The 13,317-nt window shown below is 41.5% G+C and overlaps 1 protein-coding gene across 7 annotated transcripts in view; it reads left to right on the forward strand.

Annotated features, from left to right (window-relative positions):
* The window catches only part of cnih3 (cornichon family AMPA receptor auxiliary protein 3), a 304,251-nt gene that overhangs the window by 225,806 nt on the left and 65,128 nt on the right, over positions 1-13,317 (forward strand). For 5 of the 7 annotated variants that reach the window (XR_007570846.1, XR_007570845.1, XM_050058885.1 and 2 more), the window contains one exon: positions 2,318-2,429. Coding sequence is in view for 5 of the 7 variants with exons in the window: in XM_050058885.1 (XP_049914842.1) it covers positions 2,318-2,429 (112 nt within the window). In the remaining 2 variants the exon portion in view is untranslated. Of the gene's footprint in view, positions 1-2,317; positions 2,431-13,317 lie in introns of all 7 variants that reach the window. The other 2 variants (XM_050058886.1, XM_050058882.1) reach the window with 1 other exon arrangement.

Raw genomic sequence — 13,317 nt, forward strand, 5'->3', positions numbered from 1 at the left:
GTACATGTGTGCACAGTGATGAGCAGGTGAAATGTCTGTCAAGCTTACATATGAGGTGTCTCAAGATTTAGGAACATACAATTTTATTGAATATAGTAAAGTAAAAAGTCACTTGACATGCTGCTGTTTTGTGCTATGACCTATTTAAGTGTTGGAAGTTGTTATTTACGTGACAACGCCTGAACGCAACACAAGCTCAGCACGAGTGCCATGCTACGCTGCTGTGCGAGCAGCGTGTTTGTCTGTGCGTAACAGCAGTCTGTTGGTGGTTATTTAAAGACTGTCCATAACAATAACTTTGTCAGCTGACAAACTGCACCGGGCTCGGGGTCAGGTTTGGTCAGGAAAATGCAGCCCGAGCCGCTCTAGTGTGATCACCTATGTGTGTGGTGGAACTCCGCCGTGCGCGATACAGAGAGCAGAGGAGAATTGTTAACACGTGACCATGTAGAGACAGAAATGACACGATGGCATAACACCATAAATAGTATATTGTTATGTTATTATATGAAGCGTCCGTCGCGCAAAATAATACCAATGGGGGCTGTGGGCAGGACATTGTTACACAGCTGTGCCTGTGACTTCAGGCAGAGAGACCGCTGCATCAGAGCAGAAGAGCACGTTTTAAAATACATTTATTTTATCAATTAGTTATTAACATTTACTATTTTTAGCAACTTGCCCGATCGGGCAAGTGAGTTGTTAGTTTACATGCCCGACCTTGAGTTTTACTTGCCCCGGGCAATCCTTATTGTTGAGCCCTGGTAGGTTTTCTGTACACCTCAATCTTAAGGCTTCTGTCCTCTTCAACATATACTGCACAGTCTAAGAAGGGTAGACAGTCTCCTCTGACATCCCCCGTGACCTGGATTACTGAGAATCTTCACCGACAAATTGGGAGTTAAATCACTCTTGCATGTATACAGTCAGTCAGATGGCGCTTTGAGTTCAACAAAAGGTTTAAAACACACTGAATTGTCATTCTTTGAGCCTCTCTCTTTAACCCAAGAGCGCAATCTAGTGGGCTCAGAAAATAAAGAAAATGCCTCATGAGGCTTCATGAGGCCATCACTAAGTCGGATTCAAATTGGCTTAGGTGCTCTGCACATGCTCCACAGTGTCCGCCCAGGACTTTGACCCAGAAGTCGAATAGCATTAAAGGTGTAACAGAAGAAGAGAAGAAAAAGTAAAGCATACAGCATGTATGAAATGCACAGGGCTGTAAAGTTGTGCACCGTGGTACCAGTTTGCCACTAGCTAACCATAGCTAACTTGTTTGTTAAATGTTTGGTCTGTAATGTAAGAGGTAAACAGAAAAAGGTCCAGTACTAACAAGCTGAAAAGGGGGCATATCGCCACCTATAGTAGCGGACTTGGAATACATACAGTCAATAAATCGATCCCCTTCCTGTGCTTGTATACTGGAACCAGGACAGTAGTCCAATTATTTGGTCTAGTCGAGCTATAACCATAGTTATAACCATAACTGTAGAGCATGGCTCAATGTTGTACTATTGGCCACAAACCAATTAATTTATGCCACAGCCTACGGGCAAGGGTAAAAAAAAATCCAGTAGTGAACACAGCATAAAAACAACATGCTTTTCTATTATGTTGCTTTCTCTTCAAAGTGTTAGCTGTAAATGGAGGCCACTCATGTAACAAGTTGTGCAGCCTAGCTTGCCAAGTGTATGCAATTCCAACTTTTGTTATGGATCATTATACAACTCTAAGCTGCTTTTAACGTTCTTTAACTTTTTGGAGAACAGAGGCCTTGTTGCTGAAGGAGGCCTCAAGTTATTATGATAATGATGGAGCTCTGCCTTGAGTGTGTGCTGCCGATTGTGAAGCTAAGCTCTCCATAATCTAGATGGAGACATTTAGCCAGTTGGAATGCTTGCAGATAGACAGATTTGCAGTGGCTAAATACAGGCTAGGCTAATGATTTGAATGCTAATGATGATACTTGAGGTATTTTTTTTTTCTTTGTTATGTTTTGTTTTTTTTCACCCATGGGCATTGAAATGATAATGTGGCATCTGCTAATCAATCACCCTAGTTTAAATTCATTAAGTGTTTGTTCATCCATGCAGTCCTTATATTAGAGCAAAGGTCTTTCAAGCATTAAGTGCATTTATAAACACACAACACCAGCAATATAAGACAGGAGTAGAGGGAGGATGAGACAAGCTCTGGTCTTGGTGCCTGACTCTCTGCTTGTTGACATTGAAGTTCTTTAGCTTCACTTCATTGTTCTCTAACTCATTATCATCTTTCACCTGCTTCTGTCTCTTTGCTCCTCTGTGTCTATTTGTAGTTGGTGCTACCTGAGTACTCCATCCATGGACTCTTCTGCATCATGTTCCTGTGTGCTCAAGAGTGGCTGACTGTGGGCCTCAACATCCCCCTGCTCTTCTACAACACGTGGAGGTGACTATCCAATCTATCGCACCCTCTGTGTGTGTATGTGTGTGTGTATGTGTGTGTGTGTGTGTGTGTGTGTGTGTGTGTGTGAGGGAGAGAGAGAGAAAGAGAGAGAGAGAGAGAGAGAGAGAAAGAGAGAGAGAGAGAGATCCTAGACTAGACTAGATAGATGTCCTTGCCTCTTAAAAAGTATCCTCCTGGGTTAGCTTTAGGTTTGTGTTTACACTGATGGTTGAAATTAAGAATAGGCTAATTATTATGGATAAATAAGGAATAAGCTATGGCTGAAATTCAATTAAAGTGTAACTTCTTTTGTAGATGATAATAAGGCTAGGGATAAAATTGCTTTTTGACAATGCTTAAGTCTGTCTTTTTGTCCCCCGGTACATCTGTATGCACGTCCCATTCTTGTGAATGCGATATCTCAAGAACACCTTGAGGGAATTTCTTCAAATTTTGCACGTTCACTCAGACTGAACAATGAACTTATTAGATTTTGTTGAAAATTGCCTTGTCATTTAAGATTGGAATGGATCTTTGTTTGTGGATTTTCATTTCTAAATCAAAAGACAAGCTATATATGACAATAAGCCTCATTATATACTTGCTTTTGCTAACACATACGTGCAGAGGAGTGTCTGCAATGTTCGCAACATTGTTTACATTGAGAAGTGTATATCCACTAGATTGCAAATGAGAGACAGATTCAGTGTGTGTAGTTAACTTATCACCTCTAAGAAACCCATAAAAGCAGTGTGAAAAACATTCCTGGTTAATAGTAAGTCTAACAACACACACACACACACACACACATATGCTTTAATACATAAATGCTTTTAATTACTTTTAACCCACTCCTTTTAAGGCTGTGTGTACAGTGTATTAGTACTGATACTGCTATTTATTTATGAACTTGTTGTCTGTCTGTCACTGTTTTGTGTGAGGTGTTTGTCTTTTTGCCAGTACCAAAGAAGATTTTCCATCTCATGTAAATTGAATGGATAATAAAGTTTTCTGAGTCTGAGTCTGAAGAATCAGAGCACCTATTCCTTAAATATGTAATTGCTTTGCACAAGTGGAAGAGTGAAAGAGACAAGTATCATTGCCTTGTGGTTTCCTCTCTAAGCCATTAGCAAGAGGTCAGTAGATTTTCTAGCAGGCTGTTGGTAGGTGGATCCGAATAGTGCATTTTTTTTTTTTTTGTTTTTTTTTGTTTGGGGAATTTACTACCTGCAGCAAGTCCCTTAATGGAAGATGGCTGCATTTTGCAGGATTCAAAACAGTTAATATTAATTGCACATATGATGGAAATACTGACAGGCAAAATACCTACAGAATGAAATTGCTAGTTTCTCATTGTAAAAGGATGGAATGTTGTTCCATTTGTGGCACAGAGGAGACCAGAGCTCAGATCTGCAGCCTGCATCCAAGCACACATCACTCATGGAGTTTCTCTACAGATTTGGGTGTGTTCCAAGTGACATACTTTTCTTTTTACTTTTAGTATGTATTGCAACTGCCCTTAAAAGTACATACTGTTGCAGTGGCCTAGTTGATATGACAAATCTTTCACTGTGCAAAGGATTGTGGGTCAGAAAGCCAGAAAAGCATGCTGACTTGCATAATTGTAAAATACAACTGGATGTAGCAGAATATCATGGTATTCTTGGCATACTGCATTTCACGTACTATATGTCACGATTATGTTACATCGTCCTTCCAAGATGGCGGCACGTCGGGGCGTTCGTCTGTCTCTTTCTGAGTGTTTTTAACTACTACCACTGCACGCCCTGGACTATTGTTATGCTTTTTATTCTTGACGTTATAAATATCTATTGCTGACAGTTCTGTCAGCACTACCTGGCTTTATCGCCTTTAGCGAAATCCCTGCCGTCTGAATTGCATGGTGTTGCTTGGCTGCCTCCTCGCCGAGCCTACCTGCCTCTACCTGGACTGTCGCCGCAGGTTTGCTGGCGTCCGACTGGCCTCCCCGGTGGTTTCTCTCCTGGGCTGGGATTTCTGCCTGATTTGGTCCTGCCAGCTCCCGGCACCGTGGGTCCAATGGTGATGATACGGCTGCTCTGTAGCGGTTGAAGCTGCTGCCATCCCAGCTGAGTGTCGCTGCTGGATCCACCTATCTCAGCGGGACCTGCCGGTTAGCCTGCTAGACATCGGTTGGATCACTGTCTCTACCTACAACTGTACGGTGTGAATCATGTTGGCCAAAGCTTCATTTTCACTCATCCTGGTCTTGACTTTTATGGTCAGGACCCATTATGACACTGAATATTTTCCGCCTTCTTGGGAGTACTCTGACGTTTTTGGTTACTCTGACCGGACAACTGCTGGAGTGAGTTTGCCGTTTGGATGTTGCCACAATGTGCTTGTTTCAGGCTGCAAAGGTACTCTTCCCTACTCACTTCTGATTCTTGACTCCTTTGTTGCTAGGGGTTGGCATGTCCCTGTCTCTAGGAGTGCCCCTTCCAAAAACAAAGCTGATGTTAGTAAATCGTTCTCCAGGTTGTTAATCCTGTTATTGTTGTTGGTTTCTGGTAATGTAAACATAAACCCTGGTCCTGAACCCCTCCTGGAGCTGCATCATTTATCTACTCCAGATGAATTTAGCGCTAGGCAAGGACTGGGTTTTTTGCATTTTAATGCTAGGAGTCTTGTACCAAAGATGGATATCCTCAAAACATGGTTCTGTACTGCATTACCTGATATTGTCACTGTTTCAGAAACTTGGTTGAAGCCCTCTGTCCCTGATCAAGTTATTCATATTGATGGCTTCAATGTGTTTAGAACAGATCGCAAGGGTAGGGGAGGGGGTATTTTAATGTATGTGTCAGATAAATTTCAAGTGACTGTCCTCCACTCAATCTCGATCCCTAAACAATTTGAGTTTCTTGCTGTGCAGATAATTGTTGCAAATGTTCCACTTACGGTTATAGGCTGTTATAGGCCCCCTTCAGCAACAGTTGACTCAATTTCTGGTCTAACAGACCTGCTGTCTAATCTGACCTCTTCTGAGTTGCTTCTTTGTGGAGATCTAAATTGGGATTGGCTAAGTGAGAAATCTGCCAGCTTTAGGTCGACTTGTGATGATATGAACTTAACTCAACTAATAGACAGTCCCACCAGGATTAATTCTGTGAAAACTGGAAATGACTCTCTGTTGGATTTATTTCTGACAAATGCAGCACATAAATTTACTGCAATTGGTGTTTTTTCTAACGATCTAAGTGACCACTGTGCCATAGCTTGTGTTAGGAACACCAAGATGCCCAAAACTAAGGGCATCGTTGCTCTTCGGAGGTGTTTCAGACATTTCTCAGAACAAGCCTTTTTGCATGACTTGGCTGCTGTCAGCTGGCATCTAATTTCAGCGATTCCCACGATTAATGAGGCTGCCCAATTCCTTCATTTTCACCTTTTAAAGGTAATTAACAAGCACGCCCCGTTAAGGAAAATTAGGATAAAAAACAGGACAAACCCTTAGTTTTCAAGGGAGCTAGCGGATGCTATACTTGCCCGTAACAGGCAGTGGGCTCTTGCCAGAAAGACAGACTCTCCTAATGATTGGCTCCTCTTTCGCATCCTCAGAAATCAATGTACAGCACTTATTAGAAAATCCAAAACTGATTATTACTTGACTTTGACCTCTGATTCTTTTAACAATCAGTTTTGGAAAACGGTCAAAGCTTTGCAGAACAAGAGGGTTGCTGGCCCTCCTCTAAAACTGAGGGTCAGTGATTCCTTTGTTTCTGACAATAAGGACATGTCTAATGCTTTTAATGTACATTTCAAAAAAGCTAGCCATATTTTTGATGAACGATACCCCAATTGTAACTTGCTGTGGTGCTGTGTTCCCTAAAGTATTGCAGGCCTTACTGTCTCTTGACTCGAAAAAGGCTGCAGGGCCGGATGGTCTGACCCTTATTTTTTAAAACTTGCAGCCCCGGTTTTAGCTCAACCAGTCACTGATATTTTAAATCTTTCGATTTGTAGACAGGCAGTACCTGATATTTGGAAACAAGCCTTTGTCTCTCCTTTATTGAAAGTCGGTGACCCAGTGGACTTAAACAATTATCGTCCCATTTCAAATCTGTGTACTCTAGCTAAAATCCTAGAATCGCTAGTTGCTGACCAATTGAAGTCATTTATTGAACAGCATAATATTCTTAACCCCATGCAATCTGGTTTCAGATCGAAGCACAGCACCGTGACTGCCTGTTTGAAAGTTGTTGATGATATTAAGTCTGCACTTGAGAAGAAATGGTTCTGTGTTGCCTTATTTATTGACCTGTCGAAGGCATTCGACACAGTAGACCATTATATCTTGCTGAAGTCCTTGTCGAATGTTGGTTTTAGCCCCAGTGTGATTAACTGGTTTCTGAGCTACCTTTCTGATCGATCTCAACTTGTCAGGCTAGGTGACACTGTTTCTGACCCAGTCACCTTGGATAAAGGGGTACCGCAAGGTTCCATTTTGGGACCGCTACTTTTTTTGTTATATGTGAATAACTTATGTGCCCAATCAGTGCACTCATCTTTTCACATGTATGCGGACGATACGATCCTGTATTCTTGTGCTCCTACCCTTGGTGCTGCAATCTCTAATCTACAGTCTGATTTTCTTGTACTGCAGCATGTGCTTATCGACTTTAAATTGCTTTTGAATGGGAGCAAGACAAAGGCTATGCTGTTCGTACCAAATAAGACTGTACTCTCCAAGCCTCCTAGGTGTATTTTAACTCTTGATGGTACCAATATTGAGTATGTTGATACGTACAAGTATCTTGGTATCTGGCTGGACGTGAATTTTAACTTTAAGCAGCACATTGATTTGTTGTCAAAGAAACTTAAGTTTACTGTTGGTTTTCTTTATAGGTTAAAATCCTGTTTTTCTTTGCCCTCACGCAAGCGGCTGGTAGCGAGCTTATTTTTATCTCAGCTTGACTATGGTGACACAGTGTACAGATTTGCTTGCCCAACTGTCTTGGCAAAACTTGACCCGCTGTATCATGCTGCGTTGAGATTCATTTCAAATTCTGCTTTTAGGACTCACCATTGTGCATTGTACACTCTAGTGGGCTGGTCCTCACTCACTATGCGCAGGATTCAGCACTGGTATATTTTGATTTATAAGGCCTTGTTGGGCACTTTGCCTGCGTACATTAAAACGAAATTTGTCCTGGCTCAAGACTCCCACAACCTCAGATCCAGCACCTGGTTGCGTTGCATCGTACCCTCAGTACGGACTGAGGCTGGTCGTAGGAGTCTGTCCTATTTTGGCCCTTGGTCATGGAATGACCTCCAAACGCGACTCAAGTTGGCCTCTCTAGTCTCTTTGGAGAGCTTTAAGCACAATACTGCTGAGCTTTTGACCACTGTTTGCTCCTGCCATGGTGTTTAGTTTGCTTTGATCGTCTGCTGCTGTCTTTTATTGTTCTTGTCTTTCTATGTGATCATTCCTGCTTTTCCTGCATGTTGATGGTAGTCTTTTTCCTCTTTATCTCTTCTCCTGTGACTGTGTTCTGTATGTGTGTTTGTTTTCATTTATTGCTCTTCGACGTGTAATGCTTCCGCCTCTTGGCCAGGTCACCATTGTAAAAGAGATTTGATCTCAATTGGTTTTACCTGGTTAAATAAAGGTTAAATAAAAAAAAATATATTGTGACATACTCAATCTTTTTCTGGCATACTATAAATATGGCATTATAGGTATTGGAGTGCACAGTTGGAGAGGCCTGGATATAAAGGAGAAACCCTGGGGAATAATGTGCATGCAATTTAAGATATTGCTACTGCCTTGTGCTTTCCTACAACCTCTCTGATGCAATTTAAATTTTATTTATTTATTTATTTATTTTTGCTTGCATCAGGTTGATATCTAAGGTGATGGGTAGAAATTGATTACCTTAAACCTGATGTTTTCTCTTTGGAAAGAAGAATGCCTAATTTAGCAATTTAGCAAAAGTATGTTGAGAGCAAAGATGCATTGATTTGGTTTGTATTGAACAGTCTACCAGCAGATGAAAACAGTGCCAAGAGATAAGACTATGATGCTTTGAGCTTGTCATGAAGAGGAGCAGATAAAAAAATAATTTGGCGCTTTCCCAGAATAATATGGGTAGCTACACCTATAGGATTAATACAAGTTGCTGAAAAGGGTGATTTGTCAAATGGACCTATCATGAAGCCTTCTTAGCTTCTTTTCCAGGCATACATCACTATCTTGGGCTCCCTCAAGCAGAATGTAAATTATTGCAAACAAGTAACACTTTGTCAACCATGTCAAACCAGCTAGGAACCCTTGTATCACTCCAGTTATTACGTAATTGATAAAACAGTGTTAGGATGCTTTTTAAAGCTTTTCTTACTCAGGGATGTTGACAGCTTTACATTTATTTAATTCTATTTCTTTATTTAATTTAATTTATGTATTTATTTATATATCTATTTATTTTTTTCAACAGCTGCAAACATGGATACATTTAAGATTATAGAACAAGTTTGAACACTGACCAGTCCAGTCAATGGACATAACATAATGTGGCACCATTTATATTCATAGTGTTCCTCTGTTGGTCATGGCCAGATCAGAAATTATGGCTAGATAAGTACCCAGATCAGCTCTATGGAACAGACACACTAACAGATAACAGCTGTGATACACCAGACTCCATATTAAATTAACTAAAGTCAGTTTAGGAGAGCTGGGGGCCACTATCCCTTGGCATCATGGACATCTCTCCACAATCCACAATAAGCCTATCACTGAGCACCATGAGATTTAAACAAGACTGTCAACAAGTCATTCATTTTTTCCTTCTTTTTTTGTATATACTTTATTAATCCCCAAGGGGAAATCCAATTTTTTTTTTTCACTCTGTTGTCATACACACAGGCCGGAAATACACACACACACACACACACACACACACACATGCACAAAGAGAACCTATACATGCATTAAATGGAGAGATGTCAGAGCAAGGGGGCTGCCCTGGACAGGCGCCCCGAGCAGTTAGGGGTTTGGTCCCTTGCACAAGGGCACCTTGGCAGTACCCAGGAGGTGAACTGGCACCTCTCCAGCTACCATTCCATGCTCCATATTTGGTCAGGACAGAGACTTGAGCCGGAGACAATCCGGTTCCTATACTCAGGTCCCTATGGACTGAGCTACTGCCACCCAACCATTACCTGCTAGGATTTGGCTTTTCATGATGTTGGAAATAGCAGCTGCAGGAGCAAAGAGTGGAACCTTGATAGAGACGGGGACTGTTCTTCCCAGCGTCCTCTGCGGGAATGTGATGCCATCAAAGCTCAGTGTAGTGACATCAGTCAGCATCGCAGATGACAGCCATGCATGCACCCAGGGTGGTGGAAGAGGACAGCCCGGCTACATGGGAAAAATGGACGAACTGCGGCTGCTGAACCGGATTCAGGGGCTTTGATTTTGGAGTTAATTTTGGTGAGCAATGACTGAATGGAAGATTAGGCTGACAGATGGGATTATCGTTCTGAACCACAGAGCTGGCTGCCGAGGCTGGGACTCGGGCTCAATAGGTTGCAGGAGTGGCAGCCATAACTATAACTGCAGTGAATTTGTTGGAGCTGTTTGCTAATTTGGTGCTTCCCTGGGACCAGATGGAGACATCTGCAGATGGCGGTTGGACTCTAAGGTTCCAAAAGCAGTGAGAAAGGTCTTCCTGCTAAGCTGCGACTGCTGCCATAGACTAATATTATTTTGAAGTAACACTCCTGGAGGCCGGGATGGTGGCTCCTCATTGTGGACAGCCCCTCAACATGACAGGCAGCAGGGTAAGTTGAAGTGCGTACACCGACAGCCTGGTTGTACTCATGTGTGGGAGCTTGCAAAGCGGCTTGCAGAGGAAGCAGCAACACTAGGCAGTCCAGAGCAGTTAAAAAAGGGCACTCTGAATGAGATTCGTTGTATAGAAAGGAATCATGTAATCTATCAGCTGAGCTTGACATCGTGTCCTGCCTGAACTAACGCAATGCTCAATTTAACTAATTAGTTATGGCCACTGTAAAACAGGAACTGCCCATTGGTTCGACAGCCCATTGGTTCGACATCCCATTGTTCCGACCATATTAAACTCATTGTTCTGAAGTCCATTCCGAAATCATCATGATGCCCTGTGGTTAAGGTCTGGTTAGATTTAGGCACAAAAACCACTTGGTTAGGGTTGGGAAAAGATCATGGTGTGGGTTAAAATGAAAAAGAAAGTGACAAACACATAAGCCGTGAGCCTGCTCCGCCTCAAGCCGGTCGCGGCGCACCACACGCCCGCCGCGAGCCGTTCAGCACCGCGGACAGTCGGACTAATGGGATGTTGAACCAATGGGCTGTCGAACCAATGACATGGACCCCTGTAAAACATAGAACTGTACAGTGGCATGCCAGCAGGATTCTATTTTATTATTATGCACAAGCACATACTCAGTCGGCTCAGCAAGATAATAGGCTCTTGAACTTCTGGTTATCTGTCTAAATCAGCAGGGAGAGAGCTGTTTGAGGCTTGAATCTCTCTCTGAGACAGTCAAAAGTTCTGTGTACAACCACTGAAAGCAAGCAGGAACCATACAAAGTAACATGTTCTGTTTGTTTGTCTGTATTTTTGTCAAGGTCCTCTGCTTCTGCTTCCTGTCAGTGCTGTGGACAGCACCACAGCTGCAGCCACACACACACCTACACACATACCTACACATGCACCTCCACTACACAGCAAACAGCGCTGGGCTCCTATTAGAGGATATGATGTCAAGATCAAGAACAAGATTAATTTTATGTAAATTTATATGGGTGACGGTAGCTTACCAACTACACCACTCGCTGCTCAACAGATCAGACCTCCAATCTGACAATTACTCATACATCAAGAACAAACATGAGTAGCTTGTTCTTCTTAGGAGATGAAGCCCTCATTACCATCATAATATCACGCACACTACATAATGCCAACCAGGGAAGAAAGATTGTTAAATTGATTATCAAACAGGGGCGTCGGTAGCGCAGTGGATAGTGCCAGCGCCCCATGTACAATGGCGATGCCTCACCGCAGCGGTTGCAGGTTCGACTCTGGCTTGCAACCATTTGCTGCATGTCACCCCCGCTTGCTCTCTCTCCCCCATTTCACTCTATCCTGAACATTAAAGGCAAAAAGCCCAAAAAAATAAACTTAAAAAAATTGATTATCAAACAAACACCCTGGAAGGTCCCATAACATCATTCCACATAATAATTATCCATATACGTAAGGTTCTTTTCAAGATATTTTGGGGGCTTTTTGCCTTTATTTGATGAGACAGCTATAGTGTGATGGAGGGGGAGAGTGGGGGGATGACATGCAGCAAGGGGCCGTTGGTTGGAATCGAGCTCGCAGCCACTGCGGCAACACAGCCCTTGTATATGGGGCACCTGCTCTACCAGGTGAGCTAGTGGGTGCCCCAGTCATATACTTCTGTTTGTTTCAGAAAAAATGGAAGATTTGGTGTAAACAATGCAGAAAGATAAATCTGCCTTAAAGTAGATTCATTTTATAATTATCATTATTTTTAATGTTGTTTAAATTATGGTTAACCCAACTTGTAACACATAATAATTACCTAAGAAAGAAGGATATGATTTATTTATATTTATTAATGTATTTATTATTATTTTTTAAATATTTATATTTATTTTTATTTAGATTGCAATATGTCAGTGTCCCCATGGGACGCTGCTAAACCTTTCTTCGTCTTTGTGTGGCGTCACACACCATTGTAACTTTTTTTTTTTGTCTGTTTTAGACAGCAGAAGGCTACATTATTATGTCATTACTATGATCATCAGCTACTGTTTTTATGGAGACAGAGCCAGTCCTCTTTGTGCTATCTGCAAAATTTATATCAATTGTGTGCACACACCCAACATCTTTACTTTTTTTCAACATATATCATGCAATGTTATTACTTGTTAAGCTGAACTAGATATTTATAGTTGAGTTGAAATATGTATGTGTGTGTGTGTGTGTGTGTGTGTGTGTGTGTATATATATATATACATATATATATATATATAGATATATATACATATATATATATATATATATATATATATATATATATATACACATATATATTAGGGCTGTCAAACGATTAATCGCAGTACTACTCTGTGATTAATCACGATTAATCACGATTAAAATACTAATATTTTTGTATTTTGGTGGGGAGATGTGTGGTGTTGGAAATAAAGAAATGACAAACTAGTCTGAGAAATCTCTTTTTCTTACTTTATTAAGAATAGTGAACATTCCCTTTTCTTAGTGCCTGTGTGGCATTACAGGTCCCGTTTCACACCTTAAATTAACATAAAATTGTGCTTGGCGTCAGAGACAAACTAAAACCTGAGCAGTCCTGTTTTACAGTTACTGTAGACCTTAAATTAATATAAAATTATGCCTGGCGTTATTTGAAAACTGAACAGTCCGTTTTCACAGTAAGGGGGATCCATAATATACAAATAATAAACAGTTAGTTCTTCAATTAACATATTGTGCCTGGCGTTACAGAAACAAATGAACAGTCTCTTTTCACAGCCTTAGTAGTCTACTACTTCTCTCTTAACCAGTTGCTCAGGCATACTAGCTTGTTCACATTCTCAGATGACATACATGACCTCTTCTTGTGAACAATGTGGCCTGCCAATGAAAACAGTCTCTCACATGGTACTGTAGAGGCTGGTGTAGCAAAGTACCTTTGTGCAATAGGGGCTAGCTCACCATGGGCACCTGTGTGTGTGGACCACCACTGTAGTGGACATTCCTCTGTGTTGATACTGGGCTCTGCTCTATACCTGTCCAGAGGTTTGTTTGACAGTGT

The sequence above is a fragment of the Epinephelus moara genome, chromosome 12 (genome assembly GCF_006386435.1).
Source record: "Epinephelus moara isolate mb chromosome 12, YSFRI_EMoa_1.0, whole genome shotgun sequence".
Classification (NCBI taxonomy): Eukaryota; Metazoa; Chordata; class Actinopteri; order Perciformes; family Serranidae; genus Epinephelus; species Epinephelus moara.